Source organism: Aythya marila, assembly GCF_965140915.1.
Source record: "Aythya marila genome assembly, chromosome: 18".
Lineage (NCBI taxonomy): Eukaryota > Metazoa > Chordata > Aves > Anseriformes > Anatidae > Aythya > Aythya marila.
The window spans coordinates 12367172-12384405 of NC_139059.1; the positions used below are offsets into that span (position 1 = coordinate 12367172).

A 17234-nucleotide genomic window follows, 5' to 3' on the forward strand; every position below is an offset into this window, starting at 1 on the left:
AATAAGAAACACCTGCCATTCCTATTTTACAGGATTGGACAGTTTCCAAGATACAAGCTATTCTCAAAGGGGAATATACTGAATATTGAAATTCTACAGTACAGACTGAGACAGGATTTTTTCACAACTGCATGAATTTTTTTTTGTAAATCCTCCTATATTTCTGTAAATTCTTGCTTAGGATAGACTGTTGAAACAGGGAATATCTAAAAAGTGAAGTTGCTTCTCTTTTATAGCACATATTTCTAACAAGGAAGTGTTGTCTTGAAGATTCATCTCTTCTAATTAAGTACCAGAACAGATAGTGATTTTCTCTGTAGGTTTTTTTTTTTTGAAGAACTCAAAATAGGTCAAAATTCACCAACCTGAGTTACCAAATTGTAGACAGTATTGAAGATATTCTATTTATTGCTAGGAGACTAAAGTCTCACTCGAGTGGGACTTAAGTACCTTTAAGTTCAAATCAAAGTAGATTTAAGAGGTTGTTGTACTAACTAAAGAGCAAGGAGTTTTCTCACTGACACAGATTCTATTTTTCCCAGTGAGCGACAACCTTTTTTTCCCCACTAGTGTCCTCTGCTGACGTTCCTTTAGTAAACGTGCAGAAATGGCCTCTGCAGACTCAGAAATGGCTGTTTTTGGGGAGGCGGCTCCCTACCTCCGAAAGTCAGAAAAGGAAAGAATTGAGGCCCAGAACAAACCTTTTGATGCCAAGTCATCCGTCTTTGTGGCCCATCCCAAGGAATCCTTTGTAAAAGGGACAATCCAGAGCAGGGAAACAGGGAAGGTCACTGTGAAAACTGAAGGTGGAGAGGTAAGAGAAAATGAAACTTCAGATCAACATTTGATTCACACTGAGCTTCTAGCTGACATATGCAGACATATTCTTTCATTTCCTTGGCAGACTCTGACCGTGAAGGATGACCAAATCTTCTCCATGAACCCTCCCAAGTATGATAAAATTGAGGACATGGCCATGATGACCCACCTCCACGAACCCGCTGTGCTGTACAACCTCAAAGAGCGTTATGCAGCCTGGATGATCTATGTAAGTACCAGCAGCTCTCTTCCTTTGGGTAGCTGGAAGGCCTGCTGTGCCAGGCTGAACAGAAGCCCATGTGCTGTCTCCCTTCCTTGCAGACCTACTCGGGTCTCTTCTGTGTCACCGTCAACCCCTACAAGTGGCTGCCGGTGTACAACCCGGAGGTGGTGTTGGCCTACCGAGGCAAAAAGCGCCAGGAGGCCCCTCCACACATCTTCTCCATCTCTGACAACGCCTATCAGTTCATGCTGACTGGTGAGTGCTTGATCTCCTTTGACTTGCTCTTTCAATGATGTCTCAGTAGATGGAAATATAGGAATTATCTCTGGAAATCCTGTACAACACTTAAAATACCATATGTGAAATTAATGGAAGACTAAAGTGCTTGACTTTAACGATGTGTGTATGCTGTGTTCCCATTACAGTCAATAGAGACCTGGACCATGTAATGAATGTCATTCAGAAGGAGTAAATTAATCGGCAAGAAGACACCTAGTGTTTGGTCTAGACTTTACTGACTGTAGACCTATTGCTCATTATAGTTAAAAGTAAGCATCAGACAAGTAATGCTTTCAGAAAAACAATGTCAAAAGAAAACAAAAAGAATTAGTGTTCAAACAGAATAGATTTAAAAATAAAATAAATCTCTGTCTTCTTCTCTTATTTCCACCTCTTATTTTCTTTTCCCAGTATGTATATTGAAGTCAGTGATGTGCAGGATTTATATCTTATTTTCCTGTTCTTTTGTTGCAAACTGGAAAACAAATTATGAACAGCAAGATTAAAAATAAGCTGTCTACCTATTAACTCAGAAATATATAATTTATGTACATATAGGAGTAAAAATAAAAGAGATGAAAAGTAGTGAAAAAACTTGGTTAGGATTTACTGTTGTTTGTGAGGTCTCCAGATTTCCTCAGGAAGATTTTAGCTCCAGAAGAATTTAAATGTAATCAACCCTCAGTCTAAGTAATTTTGTCACATGTACTTATCTAATAAGAGAGAAATCAGATGGAAAGAGGATATCTTGAAAGGCTAAACAATATAAAAGTTACTCTGAAGTGGTGTCTTTACTGATCTTGTTTAGAATGCATGTAGTACTGCTGTATAGCGTTGCTACATATCAGCTGGAATTCTCAGGGTTCTTCACTGCCTTCTGTCCTTACACCCTCTGGTGGAAACTGCAGTTCATATTTGTCTCATAGCTTTTGTGTTCTTTCTAATTCATGAGCACCAGGAAAATCATTCTTAATTTCTGTCTTTTCACAGACCGTGAGAATCAGTCAATCCTGATCACGTAAGTACACTTCCTGCTCAGGTCCCTGCAGGGCTACCCGGTCCCAGGAGACCTGCTTCCTGACCACACTCTCCCTGCTTCTCTATTTCATTTGGCAGTGGAGAATCTGGTGCAGGGAAGACTGTGAACACAAAGCGTGTCATCCAGTACTTTGCAACAATTGCAGCTAGTGGGGAGAAGAAGAAGGAGGAGCAGTCTGGCAAAATGCAGGTAAAATTATAGATAGGGGCTCAAATCAATGCTTTTCTCTGTTCCTCATTTTTGAAAAGTAATAACTAGGAATAATTATTGTCCTGTAGGGAACACTTGAGGATCAAATCATCAGCGCCAACCCACTGCTGGAGGCATTTGGAAATGCCAAGACTGTGAGGAATGACAACTCCTCGCGCTTTGTGAGTTGTAGCTTTGGACAAAATCCCTCCTAACAGTAGTGATGAGCCTAGCGACATTCTTACATAAAGAGATGTCAAAAGAATCCATCCAGGCTGAAGTGTTTCTTTTCCCCCTCAACAGGGCAAATTCATCAGAATCCACTTTGGGGCCACAGGCAAACTGGCTTCTGCTGACATTGAAACTTGTAAGTGACATCCTGGCATGATCACATCCCTTCCTAAATTCCTACCTCTGTGTGCTGTCTCATTCCTAGCTCTTTCTTCCTGCTTTGCCAGATCTGCTGGAGAAGTCCAGAGTCACTTTCCAGCTCAAGGCAGAAAGAAGCTACCACATATTTTATCAGATCATGTCCAACAAGAAGCCAGAGCTAATTGGTAGGAAGATTACCTATATTTTTGCAGGAAGATCACTAAAAAACAACTCATCTTGTCTCCCAGATGACTGAAGTAAGCTTGTTTTTCCCTATTTCCTGCTTTCAGACATGCTCCTCATTACCACCAACCCATATGACTACCACTATGTGAGTCAAGGTGAGATCACTGTTCCCAGCATTGATGACCAGGAGGAACTGATGGCTACAGATGTAAGTAACATAAAAAACAGGTCGTGTTGTGGACAAGAGCCCTGGTGTACATGCACTTATTTTACTGTTTATATTACCAGAGTGCCATTGACATCTTGGGCTTCACTGCTGATGAAAAGACTGCCATCTACAAGTTGACGGGAGCTGTCATGCACTATGGCAACTTGAAGTTCAAGCAGAAACAGCGAGAGGAGCAGGCAGAGCCAGATGGCACAGAAGGTATCAGCAGATTCAACAAATTTTCCAAAAGATATTGTCATTGTCACTAAAAGAGGGCCTTAGGCAGATTTCAGGCTTTTAGTATGCAAAAGTAGAAACTAAAAAAAATCAATTATGTTCAATAGTTGTGTAACAGTTGAGACACCTACCTCATCTATCATCATACCTGCATTTTAATTTTGTGAGTACTTTAATAAAATAAAAGATCTGGTGCTCACTGCCTGGAAGCCAGGAGCCATGGATGTCAATTTCTGTAACATCATTAGTCATACTTTTTTCTTTTTTTTTGAATACACCTAGCAATCATTGCTATATTGTGGTACAGTGAAGTGATCCAGCTCTAACAAGGTGGGAGAATATGTTCCCATTCACCCTCACCTACTAGGAAAGAACGCTGATGTGATTTGTGTAGTTGATTCCTCTTAGGTACAGGAAGAGCTAAAATCCATTCCTTCAACTCCCTGAGTGATAACTCCTCTTGCTTCAGGACTAGAAAGCATGAAGCACCATAGTCATGTCTGAAAAAGGATGAAAGCAGTGAGTTAACCTTAATAACATTTGTAGAAACCAAAGCTCAAAATAGTTGTATACTCTCCATCCTAATGACAAAGACAGTAGCTTCATGGCTTTGACAGATATTTTTGTGTACTCCTTAAAGTGAACACTGCTGTTATTTTTGAGACGATACCCCAAGAACAAAATTTTAGGCACTGTCCATCATCTATTTTTCCTCTCACTCTTTCTTTGCGTTTAGTTGCTGACAAGGCTGCATACCTGATGGGTCTGAACTCAGCAGACCTGCTCAAAGCACTCTGTTACCCCCGAGTTAAGGTTGGAAATGAATATGTGACCAAGGGTCAAACTGTGCAGCAGGTAAGAAGTGTGGTAATACATAACCATGTTTTGAATTAAGGTCCCTTTAATCCTCCTCTGTTCTATACTCCAAGCCTCTCTTTTTGCTTTAGGTGCAAAATTCAGTTGGTGCTCTAGCAAAGGCTGTCTATGAGAAGATGTTCTTGTGGATGGTTATTCGTATCAACCAGCAGCTGGATACAAAGCAGCCCCGGCAGTACTTCATTGGTGTCTTGGACATTGCTGGCTTTGAGATCTTTGATGTAAGGATGTTTTTCTAGCAGTTTCTTAATAGGACAGTTGAGAGTAAAGGGACTTCTGAGCCACAATTGAGAAAAGTTATTATCCTCCTACAATTACTCGCTGAACTGAAATTCTCACCCCTTCCTCCCCCAATAACCTTCTAATTACACTGAATTTGCTAAATTTGCTAAATGCAAAGTTTTTCCAACAAGAGAACAAAGGGAAACCAAACAGGAAGAGACCTTGTACTTAAACTATCACCCATAAAGAACACTTTGTATCCCTTCTTTTTTTTTTTTGCATTTGACAGTTCAACAGCTTTGAGCAGCTGTGCATCAACTTCACCAATGAGAAACTGCAGCAGTTCTTCAACCACCACATGTTTGTGCTGGAGCAGGAGGAATACAAGAAGGAAGGGATTGAATGGACATTCATTGACTTTGGGATGGACCTGGCTGCCTGTATTGAGCTGATTGAGAAGGTATCCTTCCTGCTCATGTGCATTAATGCTGGATCTTCCACGTTTTGTTTTGTTTTGTTTTGTTTTGTTTTTCAAATACATACCCTGTGGAAGTGGCAATAGGGTAGAAGTGTTTTTAAAGACCCCATTGAGATTTCAGAACTTTTCCTGAAAGTACTTCCAGATTACAAAATAAAGTTAAATAAATACGGTCGTGTAGCTACCAGTAAAGACATTCTATGGGGAATGTGGTATTTAGCAATCTTGTATTTACCATTTTTTCTGTAAGCAAAGATGTTTACAAAAATGCTGAAAAAAAGACAAGCCTTGCTTAATTTTCTCTGATTAAGGTCATGAAAAGCATAGAATCAACCTTCTCTGTTGACTCTACCCTCTTTTTAATCAAATGATGTCTTCTCTTCTCTTTCTTCCTCCTCTTTGTTGTAAAATGTTCCAGCCCATGGGCATCTTTTCCATTCTGGAAGAGGAGTGCATGTTCCCCAAGGCAACTGACACCTCTTTCAAGAACAAGCTCTATGACCAGCATCTGGGCAAGTCCAGCAATTTCCAGAAGCCCAAGCCAGCCAAAGGCAAGGCTGAGGCCCACTTCTCCCTGGTGCACTATGCTGGCACAGTGGACTACAACATCACTGGCTGGCTTGAGAAGAACAAGGACCCCCTGAATGAAACTGTCATTGGGTTGTACCAGAAATCATCAGTGAAGACACTGGCCTTACTCTTTGCTAACTATGGTGGAGCAGATGCAGGTCAGTTCTGTAAATTCTGTATTTTAGTCACATTCAAAGGGAATTAAAGCAGAAAATACTAAACATTTAATGCTATTTATGTTCTGCACTCTCCATTATGTGGCATCCATATTTAACAGTATTTTTCTTTCATTTGCAGAGGCTGGTGGTGGTGGTAAGAAGGGTGGCAAGAAGAAGGGTTCTTCCTTCCAGACTGTTTCAGCTCTATTCCGGGTATAGTACTTTTTTCCTTATCTGTTTGTAATATGAAGAAAGGGAGAAAGGTAATATTAAATATGAAATGGCTACTTTTGTATTACTGTGAAGTTGATAACATTATTTGGAAATCTCATGACCTGTGTTTTAAGATCATTTTCTAATTTATCTTAAATCAATTGTGAATATGTTCTTCTCTAGAATAAGTATTCAGGTTTTAATTATAAAGAAAAATGATATATATATATATATTTAATATTTATTAATGTTTGGAGAAGATAATAATAGATCTTTAGTTTTCTACCTTTTTTGGGTCAGTCTTCAGCTATAATTTTAGTATCCTTGCATTCCTATGAGCCTGGTATTTTGGTGAATTGAACGTCTCCTTAGAAGTATTCTCCAATAAGTTACTTGACTTATTTAAAAACCAAGCCAAACCATAACAAAACAGATTTTTACTCAAATAGATTGACTTTAGTAGGTAGAACATGAAAGACCTTTAAGCTACTTATTTTAGCACGGTGTTTCAGTCTTTAATAATCATATTCAATATCTACAAATAAAATAAATCTTTGATTTCTGTGGCTTTACCTAAGTGTTCTGAAACCTAGCTAATCTTGATAAGTTATAAACTTATTGCCATGTGTTTGATGCATTGAACACCAGACATTCAAACACACATTACTTACTGATCCCTCTAGGAGAACTTAAACAAGCTCATGACCAATCTACGGAGTACTCACCCACATTTTGTCCGCTGCATCATCCCAAATGAAACGAAAACACCTGGTAAGAAGCTCAAGTAAAAATAGATTTTCCTCTGAAATAGCTATTCTTCTCTGTGCTAAAAAATGGTATTCACTTGTGCAATTAATTTTTAGGTGCCATGGAGCATGAACTAGTACTGCACCAACTGCGGTGTAACGGTGTGCTGGAAGGGATCAGAATTTGCAGAAAAGGTTTCCCCAGCAGAGTCCTCTATGCAGACTTTAAACAGAGGTAAGAAGGCTCATTTTTCCTACTAATTTTATCTGTGCTGAGCACCTTGTACATCCAACCAATTAAAACTTACACTATGCAGTTCTTTATTTTTTTCAACAAGGAGACTAATGGAATGGATGTGTTTCCATAAACATCAGCTTTACTAGTATACATGCATACATGCTGTTTCATCCAAATGAAGGAGTGACAGCTCATTAGCATTAAAATAGTTTCTATAAAACTATCATTTCTTCCACAAAAATATCAAGGCATTCAATAAAAACAGTAGTCTGCTTGTTGAATACATCCTTATCTGTTTTTAATGCAGATACAAGGTGCTTAATGCCAGTGCCATCCCAGAGGGACAGTTCATTGATAGCAAGAAAGCTTCTGAGAAACTCCTTGCATCTATTGATGTGGATCACACCCAGTACAAATTTGGTCACACCAAGGTACAAACTCTTCCTGACTCAATCACTATGTGCCTATGCTTTGTTCTACCTGGCAGTGATGTGTTGCAACATTCCCTTTCTCAAGGTGTTCTTCAAAGCTGGGCTGCTGGGACTCCTGGAGGAGATGAGGGATGAGAAGCTGGCACAGCTCATCACTCGCACACAGGCCAGGTGCAGGGGCTTCCTGATGAGAGTGGAGTACCAGAGAATGGTGGAGAGGAGGTAGACATTGCTCATCTTCAGTTAGAGTCATTTTCCTGTGTGGGGAAAGTGTCATCAATCATCACATTCAAAATAATCTATGTACATTTTAATTACTCTTCAGGGAGTCCATCTTCTGCATCCAGTACAACATTCGTGCATTCATGAATGTCAAGCACTGGCCCTGGATGAAGCTGTTCTTCAAAATCAAGCCCTTGCTGAAGAGTGCAGAATCTGAGAAGGAGATGGCCAACATGAAGGAAGAATTTGAGAAAACCAAGGAAGAACTTGCAAAGTCTGAGGCAAAGAGGAAGGAGTTGGAAGAGAAAATGGTGAAGCTTGTGCAGGAGAAAAATGATCTACAGCTCCAAGTGCAGGCTGTGAGTTTATCAGCATTCGTTTATCGTTGAGAAAATGATTTTGTACATTCAGATTGTTCTTTACCAAGCAAAAGGTCAGATTATAGAAGAGCAAAATTCAGAAATGCAAAGTTGAAGAATCAGGTGTCTGCAAGTTATATAGTAAGCACCGCCAAAAGTCAGTGCAAAGAGAGGGAACATCAAATTGGAGTCAGTGCTTTTGCTTTCAGATGAATAAGACATCTACAGCTAGGGAACATGAAATACTCAGAGCAGAGTTATGCCTGAACCCTAAATTCCCCTGAGCAGGTGATTTCCCCTGGAAGCATTCAAGGCCAGGTTGGCTTTGCGCAGCCTGGTCTAGGGGAAGGTGTCCCTTCCCATAGCAGGGGGTTGGAACTGGATGATATTTAAAGTCCTTTTCAACCCAAAATATTCTATGATTCTATGAGTTCTGCAGGGGCAAAACTATCTCCATAGCACCAAGGTGCAAAAGAATTCATTCTGGAGGGTAAATGCAAGCCAGAGTTGAAACTAGTGTAAATTCAGTTGCAGGAAAATACATCCACCATTTGCTTAATAACTAAAGGTTATCATTTACTCAGAAAGTGGGAAATACATCTTCAAAAATTTTTCTAGGTTGAGAAGATATAGAAACACAGTTCCTGTTTCTGAAAAATAGTCACACCAAGCAGGGGTGTTTCTTCTTCCCTCCACTGTTAATTAAACAAAAGAGCTCTTTATGCTTTAGACTTAACTATTATGAATCAATTTCATAAATTAAATTTATAATGAAAAATAGATATATCTTTTGAACATTGCAGTGTTTTCAACTCTAACTTGGATTTTCTGGTATGGGTTGTATGGTAACTTATTTTGAACAGCACCCTGTAGACACACAACACTTACAAAATAGAATGTTACTTAAAAATAATCACAAAAGTACTTGGTATTCAAGTATCACTTTAAAAATCATCTTAAATTACTCATTAGATCACACAGACTAGAAACTAAAAACAATAGACAGTACTTAATTACCCAGTTACTTGAGCATTCCATAGAAAATGGGAAACCTTTGTTACCTCTTTTATCCAGTATGTGAAGAAAAATAAATATCCCATTGTATTTTCTTATATTTTCCTATCATACTTATTTAGGAAAAAGCACATTCATGATATCAAAAAGCCCACCAGAGTAAGAAGATATAATGATTACCTGGTATTGGCATGTGTGAAACCATATATACTGAGGGAAGGTGAGAAATAGGTAGATGATATGCAATGGTGAGAGACCACTTGCAAAAGGAGCAGTCTTTATTATCTAAAATATTAAATTTAGAGAAAGAACCATCTTCATCCATTAAACTGTTCCTGAGACTATCAAAGCCCATATAATAAGGTGTTCAGCAGGATTCAGTTACAAAAGGGAAGGTATTGAATACTGCATTTCTGTAGAAAAATGTCTGTAACCCCTTTCTGTTCTTGGTAGGTGACAGTAAATTTCACACACCTATTACATTCAAGACATTTAGGAGAGGAAAAACAAAATTAGGAAGCCATATTATTTCCAGAGAGAAACAGTATAGCCCTTCCCAGAAAAAAAATCCTCTCAAGGTTAATGAGTTGCTTGATTGAAGGAAAATTTCAGTCTGCATTTTAACACATACTTTGAAAACTTCATAATATAAACCAAGAAAATCTGTCTCTTCCCATCAGGAAGCAGACAGCTTGGCTGATGCTGAGGAAAGGTGTGACCAGCTCATCAAAACCAAAATCCAGCTGGAAGCCAAAGTAAAGGAGGTGACTGAAAGGGCTGAGGATGAGGAGGAAATTAATGCTGAGCTGACAGCCAAGAAGAGGAAACTAGAGGATGAGTGTTCAGAGCTGAAGAAAGACATTGATGACCTGGAGTTAACCTTGGCCAAGGTTGAGAAGGAAAAACATGCTACCGAAAACAAGGTAAGACTCAGAAGACATCACTCACTCGAGAAAGAATTGTAGTCTGTTATACAGCATGAAGTTTTAAACTACATTTTTTATCTACGCTTGCTCCCTTCTTGTCAAAGGTGAAAAACCTCACAGAGGAGATGGCAGCTCTGGATGAGACCATTGTGAAGCTGACAAAAGAGAAGAAAGCCCTCCAAGAGGCCCACCAGCAGACACTGGATGACCTGCAGGCCGAAGAGGACAAAGTCAATACATTGACCAAAGCTAAAACCAAGCTGGAGCAGCAAGTGGATGATGTAAGCACATGTGCCTCCAGCGAGACAGGACAGGTATGGAGTTCAACCTGCCTGGCATTATTGGTGTTGTTGTGTTTAGCTGGAAGGGTCCCTGGAGCAAGAGAAGAAACTGCGCATGGACCTTGAAAGGGCTAAGAGGAAACTTGAGGGAGACCTGAAGCTGGCCCATGATAGCATAATGGATTTGGAAAATGATAAGCAGCAGCTGGATGAGAAACTGAAGAAGTAAGTGTGGCTGTGGAACACCTGAGTGCAGGTCAGGTGCATTTATTAGGTAGTTTTATTCAGATGTTAAGAGTGTGATACTGTATGCTTTGTGCAAAGGAAAGACTTTGAAATCAGCCAGATCCAGAGCAAAATTGAAGATGAGCAAGCCCTGGGTATGCAATTGCAGAAGAAGATCAAGGAGCTGCAGGCAAGTCTCTGGTCCTTCCCCTCCACCCTTCAGGAGGACATCAGTACAAGGAGGGCATGGGTGTGAAGGGTCTTGCATTTTCCCCAGGCCCGTATCGAGGAACTGGAGGAGGAAATTGAGGCAGAGCGAACCTCTCGGGCAAAAGCAGAGAAGCACCGTGCTGACCTCTCCAGGGAGCTGGAGGAGATCAGCGAGCGCCTGGAAGAAGCAGGTGGGGCTACGGCAGCTCAGATCGATATGAACAAGAAGCGTGAGGCAGAATTTCAGAAGATGCGCCGCGACCTCGAAGAGGCCACACTGCAGCACGAAGCCACAGCTGCCACCCTGCGGAAGAAGCACGCAGACAGCACAGCTGAGCTTGGTGAGCAGATCGACAACCTGCAACGAGTCAAGCAGAAGCTGGAGAAGGAGAAGAGTGAGCTGAAGATGGAGATAGATGACTTGGCCAGTAACATGGAGTCTGTCTCCAAAGCCAAGGTACAGAATTTCTGTAGGCATACTGACCTATGATACATGACCTGATTTTTTACTTTTCAGATTGCATTTTGCTGTCATACCCAGCAGTGTTGCTATTATTTGTAAGAACTGCATGCCAGAATGTAGCAATAGTTCTCTTTTCTTTACATGTTTTTTGCACCTAGGCAAACCTGGAGAAGATGTGCCGCACGCTGGAAGATCAGCTGAGTGAGATCAAGACAAAGGAGGAGGAGCATCAGCGCATGATTAATGACCTTAACACTCAAAGAGCTCGTCTTCAGACGGAAGCAGGTGAAGTAACCCCCACACTCCTATGGAATGTGAATAAATAAACAAATAAATAAAAATGAAACCAATGCTGCAAAGAAAAAGACATTTTATTCAGATTGGCCTATCCTCTCTAAGCTGTTATGCAGTGATATTAAGACACCTTGTTTTAGTGTTGCTTTTTAAATTATAGTCTATATGTAAACGTTCTCAGGGGAATATTCACGCCAGGTGGAAGAAAAAGATGCTTTAATATCTCAGCTATCAAGAGGCAAGCAGGCATTTACTCAACAGATTGAAGAACTAAAGAGACATCTAGAGGAAGAAATAAAGGTAGATACTTGCTGTAGTAAGGTAGATTTTTGATCCAGATCATGGTGGTTTTGTTTGTTTGTTTGTTTGATTTAGATATTTCTTGATCTTACAAAGAAACAGGATATCATGTTAATTTTCCAGATTACAAACTAGCTGGACAATCTTGACACTTTCCTCTCTAGTATGGGAAGAAAGGAAAGGAAGGCATAATGTCCAGCCTGGATACTGAGAAAGAAGGAACATCATTAGGACTTCACTAGGATTAACAATGATGTATAAGCAAGGCTGAGACATAGCTATGAAAACTGAGTTTCTAATCCTGTTTTTCTCAAATGCAGTATGATATTTATAACAGATTTTAAAGGATTCAATAATTCCCAGCACTATATTTGTCATTTGGAATTTACTCATCATATCTAGTGATGTAATATTCGAAATTCTGATAAATGAACCCTTAAGATCCTTTTCAATCTATATTTTACAAGTACTTTTTCTCATTGGGATGACTTTGACTTTTGAATTCAAACTGCATGCAGTAATTTTCCATTTATTACAATTACACTGTATCACAGGTATTCATTGTCCCAATCCAATTATCTTCACAGGCTAAGAATGCCCTGGCCCATGCCTTGCAATCTGCTCGCCATGACTGTGACTTGCTCCGGGAACAATATGAGGAGGAGCAGGAAGCCAAGGGTGAGCTGCAGCGTGCCCTGTCCAAAGCCAACAGCGAAGTAGCCCAGTGGAGAACCAAATATGAGACGGACGCTATTCAGCGCACAGAAGAGCTGGAGGAGGCCAAGTATGTGGTGACAGGATGCAAACAAGCAGGAGGGGCAATGAAAATTCAGAAGGGACCTTGGAAACAAAGACCAAGATATACAAAGAAATAAGTCATGGGGTTGCTTTAGGGAAGGATGACAGATGTGGTAAACTTTATCTACGGACCTTGTGGACTGGAGTCCACAGACTGCAAAATGACTAAGTGTGCAATTGTAAAGAGCATACTCATTCCTCTTTGATCACTAACTATGAGCTTTTTATCACCTCCCAGGAAGAAGCTGGCACAGCGCCTGCAGGATGCAGAGGAACACGTTGAAGCTGTCAACGCCAAATGTGCTTCCCTGGAAAAGACAAAGCAGAGGCTGCAGAACGAGGTGGAAGACCTGATGATTGACGTGGAACGAGCAAATGCTGCCTGCGCAGCTCTGGACAAGAAGCAGAAGAACTTTGACAAGGTATTCTGGCCTCTGGCCCTGTGCTTCCTGGGCAGGGCATCTCCTCACAATCATCACATCCATACTCACACCCTGTTGCTCCTCAGATCCTGGCAGAGTGGAAGCAGAAGTACGAGGAAACACAGGCTGAGCTGGAAGCTTCCCAGAAGGAGTCTCGCTCTCTCAGCACGGAGCTGTTTAAGATGAAGAATGCCTATGAGGAGTCCCTGGACCACCTGGAAACGCTGAAGCGTGAGAACAAGAACTTGCAGCGTAAGTCCCTAGCCCTCTGCTGCTGGCCAGGCTTTCCCCCAAGCTTGTCTACCCACCACTCCACACGGGTGAGTGCCCGCAGTGATGAGAAGAGACCTGTCAGCCTGGTGCGTCAGGGCCTTTCCCTTTATGCCCTATGTCTGACCATGCCTTGTTTCACCCTTCCCTACAGAGGAGATTTCTGACCTCACGGAGCAGATTGCAGAGGGAGGAAAGGCGATCCACGAGCTGGAGAAAGTCAAGAAGCAGATTGAGCAGGAGAAATCTGAAATCCAGGCTGCCTTGGAGGAAGCTGAAGTATGTGCCCATAGTCACTGCTGTCCACACTAGAAACGTTAGCAGTGGGGAAATGTGGCTAAGTAGTGCATGGTCCCCCTTCTGTTCTAGCTGTGGAGCACATCCACACCAGGTTCTCTGAAAAATTCTGTAATTATCAAGCAAACAAGAAGTAGCTCTACCCATGTTATACATGTTTGTGACCATTTGTCCAGGCCTCCCTAGAACATGAAGAGGGGAAAATCCTGCGCCTCCAGCTGGAGCTCAACCAGGTCAAGTCTGAGATTGACAGGAAGATCGCAGAGAAAGATGAGGAAATTGACCAGCTGAAGAGAAATCACCTCAGAATTGTGGAGTCCTTGCAGAGCAGTCTGGATGCTGAGATCAGGAGCAGGAACGAAGCCCTGCGGCTGAAGAAGAAGATGGAGGGAGACCTGAATGAAATGGAGATCCAGCTGAGCCATGCCAACCGTGTGGCTGCAGAGGCACAAAAGAACCTGAGAAACACACAGGCAGTGCTCAAGGTCAATTCAGCAAAGCTACACATACAAGAAAGGCTTCTCTAACATTTTTGGCACCCTAGTGTGCTATGCTGCCTTGTCACTTCTCTTGCCTCTTTTACAGGATACCCAGATACATTTGGATGATGCACTCAGGACGCAGGAAGACCTGAAGGAGCAGGTGGCCATGGTGGAGCGCAGAGCAAACCTCTTGCAGGCTGAGATTGAGGAGCTGCGGGCAGCCCTGGAGCAGACAGAGCGGTCAAGGAAAGTGGCTGAGCAGGAGCTTCTGGATGCAAGCGAGCGTGTGCAGCTCCTCCATACCCAGGTAAGGGCTTGTTGCCCAAACCAGTTGTGTAGACACTTAGCACAGATGACTGTTATAGTAGTAGAGAGTGACGCAGGACAATGGTCTACAATGGCCTCTATACTGCTGTCCACAATGGAAACAGGGTCACAGCCCATCACCTAAGTGCACCACTGATATTTGGTAAACAATTCTCTAATAAAGAATTCCAAACACAGAATTTAAAGGTTGAAGAGAAAAGAGTTGGCTCAGGCTGTAGCTTTGGTATTTTAGGCCTCAGAATACAAGTCTTACAATCTCTGTTTGCACAGAACACCAGCTTGATCAACACCAAGAAGAAGCTGGAAACAGACATTGCCCAAATTCAGAGTGAAATGGAAGACACCATCCAGGAAGCCCGCAATGCTGAAGAGAAGGCCAAGAAGGCCATCACAGATGTGAGTTGGGGAACTCTGTCACTGAGGGTGATGGATGCATTCTTCCCAAAATATCTTTGGCCCCACCCTGGCTTTGCTGCTTTGCCTCTCCAGGCGGCCATGATGGCAGAAGAGCTGAAGAAGGAGCAGGACACCAGTGCCCACCTAGAGAGAATGAAGAAGAACCTGGACGTGACGGTGAAAGACCTGCAGCACCGTCTGGATGAGGCTGAGCAGCTGGCACTGAAGGGAGGCAAGAAGCAAATCCAGAAGCTGGAGGCCAGGGTGCGTAGGGCTGGTATTTGTGCACAAGGGAGCATGTCATGAAGGGAGCCACCTGGAAAGCTCCAAACATGAGCTTCTCATTGCAGGTGCGGGAGCTGGAAGGGGAGGTAGATGCTGAGCAGAAGCGCAGTGCTGAAGCCGTGAAGGGTGTGCGCAAGTACGAGAGGAGGGTGAAGGAGCTGACCTACCAGGTAAGGCAAGAGGCATCTTTGTGCTGACACACCCTTCTCACGGAAAGCCAAAGCATTTTTCCATGAACTCCAAGAACACATGTTTTCTGGTGGTGTGGGGAAACCAACTCTCTCTCTTTCCTTCTTACCAACCACTGTAGTCTGAGGAAGACCGGAAGAACATTCTCAGGCTCCAGGATCTGGTGGACAAGCTGCAGATGAAGGTGAAATCCTACAAGAGACAAGCTGAGGAGGCTGTAAGTATTGCTTGGAGAATGGCCATGCGCACCCTTCCGTCGGAGCAGCACACTCATTGAGATGAGCACGAATACAAGGAAAGAGGCATGAAAGTAACTCCAAAGACATAACAGTCTTGACCATGTGGTTCTTTCCCGTGTCAGCAGGCCTCGCCTTCTTCTGGGCATGCTGCACTCAGGGATGAACCAAGGGTTATCCTGCCACCTGTTTGATTCAGGAAGTCAGACCAAAATTCCCAAGGGCCTCGTCCATTGACTGAGAAGCTCATGAATCTCTGACGCTGGTAACAGCACAGGGTTTCTGAGTCTTTCTCAACCTAATAAACCACATGGAAAATTGGGCACCGAGTAGTGGGAGAATAAGCACACAAAATGAGAAGACCACGTGACAAAATTGCTCCTCAAGAGTGACACGATACCGGTGCAGTTTGTCACAGTGAGGTCCTCAATAAGGGAGGATGATGAGGTCTTTGAGAGGGTTCTGGGTCAGCAGTGGTAGATAGGAGACGGGAGGCCTGTGCTTCACCACAGCCCTTCGAGGCCCAGGCACATGAGGAGTGAAACCCCTGCCCCAGGCTCCTCACCACCAAGTCCCTCTCCCCACACAGGAGGAGCTGTCCAATGTCAACCTCTCCAAATTCCGCAAGATCCAGCACGAGCTTGAGGAAGCCGAGGAGCGGGCTGATATTGCAGAGTCTCAGGTCAACAAACTACGAGCGAAGAGCAGGGAGTTTCACAGTAAGAAGATAGAAGAGGAAGAGTGAAGATGTCACGTGGCAGCAAAGTGGCCTGAGGGGTGCACAAAATGTGAACCCTCTGTTGCTTTGTTTTGCAATGTATTTGTAACCATGTCAATGTCTAGAGAATAAAGACCGTAGATTAATTTGCACAGACACTATGAACAGTGGCTTCTTTGTTTTCTCTTCCTGAATAAGCTTAGGATTTTGGTGAATCAGCTACAGATGCTTTCAAGCTTCTAGCACTGCTCTTGCCCTCACATATTCTTGATGCTTCTCCTACTGTCCTTTCAGCACAGCTTACAGCCCACGTGAGTTGCAAGAGGGAGCGATCCCTTTCCTCTTTGCTCTGCCTGCTTTTGTTTCTGATCTTGGCAATCACAAATCCTAACCACCAGACTCTGAGTAAGCTATCAGATGTCACAGTGCATCACACTACAATGGGACAGACATTTCCTCAGCAGAGACAATTTTCAGCAGACACTGAAATTGTCACACTGTGATGACTCTTCCACGGTGCCTCTAAATTGTGCAATTTCTCTTACTCTAGATTTGCTCAGCTGCTGTCACCACCTGCTCATAGTTTCTCTGCAGTGTGGCAAAATGCTGAGCCCTGCCAGGGGCCAATCGGGTGGAAGGAGGCCTCCTCAGGGCTGATTTCCCTTACACTGTGTGGCAAGAATGCTCCTCAGCATGTCACCTCAAAGGTCAGGCCGTGTGTGGCAAATCCACAGGCAAGGGAAAAGAAGAAAGCTGATGGCTGTATTCCTCCGTTATTTCCTCAGATACCTGAAGCTCCCCTTCAGCCTAAATACATGCTAAGCTGGCAATGTTTTGGTCAATGTGAGTCAGAAGGGAAGGGGGAAATTGGCAAATAATTTTTCTTCCATTCAGACCCTGATCTGAATAGAAGAGGACCACTGGGCATGTACAGCTGCACGTACAGTCTCATGTGCTCTATCAGCCGTCTCAGCTGGAGCATTCTGAAGCGTTAGGCCTTGGCTGAAAAGGCACATGGAGGCTGCGATGGTACGTT

General features: G+C 42.7%; 1 protein-coding gene and 1 long non-coding RNA gene across 2 annotated transcripts in view; one reads left to right on the plus strand and one right to left on the minus strand.

The window, feature by feature from the left end:
- Window positions 1-17234, minus strand: part of LOC309885266 — a 95468-nt gene that overhangs the window by 50071 nt on the left and 28163 nt on the right. Inside the window, exons 5-7 of the long non-coding RNA XR_014318770.1 lie at window positions 7534-7741; window positions 6795-6837; window positions 702-800 (exon numbers count right to left, since the gene is read on the minus strand). This is a non-coding gene — a long non-coding RNA (uncharacterized lncRNA). The remainder of the gene's footprint in view (window positions 1-701; window positions 801-6794; window positions 6838-7533; window positions 7742-17234) is intronic.
- LOC309885265 (myosin heavy chain, skeletal muscle, adult-like) lies at window positions 548-16356 on the plus strand. Its single transcript, XM_082775025.1, has 38 exons — window positions 548-814; window positions 905-1048; window positions 1141-1297; window positions 2312-2339; window positions 2438-2549; window positions 2639-2731; window positions 2853-2916; window positions 3008-3106; window positions 3212-3315; window positions 3396-3534; window positions 4289-4407; window positions 4500-4649; window positions 4940-5110; window positions 5547-5856; window positions 5996-6069; window positions 6753-6840; window positions 6933-7050; window positions 7361-7484; window positions 7570-7706; window positions 7810-8065; window positions 9760-10002; window positions 10110-10286; window positions 10366-10511; window positions 10611-10701; window positions 10789-11178; window positions 11343-11469; window positions 11660-11778; window positions 12366-12562; window positions 12815-12998; window positions 13085-13250; window positions 13423-13547; window positions 13742-14050; window positions 14151-14354; window positions 14645-14770; window positions 14864-15034; window positions 15121-15225; window positions 15366-15461; window positions 16070-16356. Exons 1-38 carry the CDS (start codon window positions 608-610, stop codon window positions 16223-16225), a joined length of 5826 nt encoding a protein of 1941 aa, XP_082631151.1. The 5' UTR covers window positions 548-607; the 3' UTR covers window positions 16226-16356.

Coding starts and splice junctions, on each gene's coding strand:
- LOC309885265 (XM_082775025.1), top strand. CDS start 608: ATGGCCTCTGCAGACTCAGAAATGGCTGTTTTTGGGGAGGCGGCTCCC. Junction 2,550..2,638: donor AGCAGTCTGGCAAAATGCAG/GTAAAATTATAG, acceptor ATTGTCCTGTAG/GGAACACTTGAGGATCAAAT. Junction 15,035..15,120: donor TCCAGAAGCTGGAGGCCAGG/GTGCGTAGGGCT, acceptor TTCTCATTGCAG/GTGCGGGAGCTGGAAGGGGA.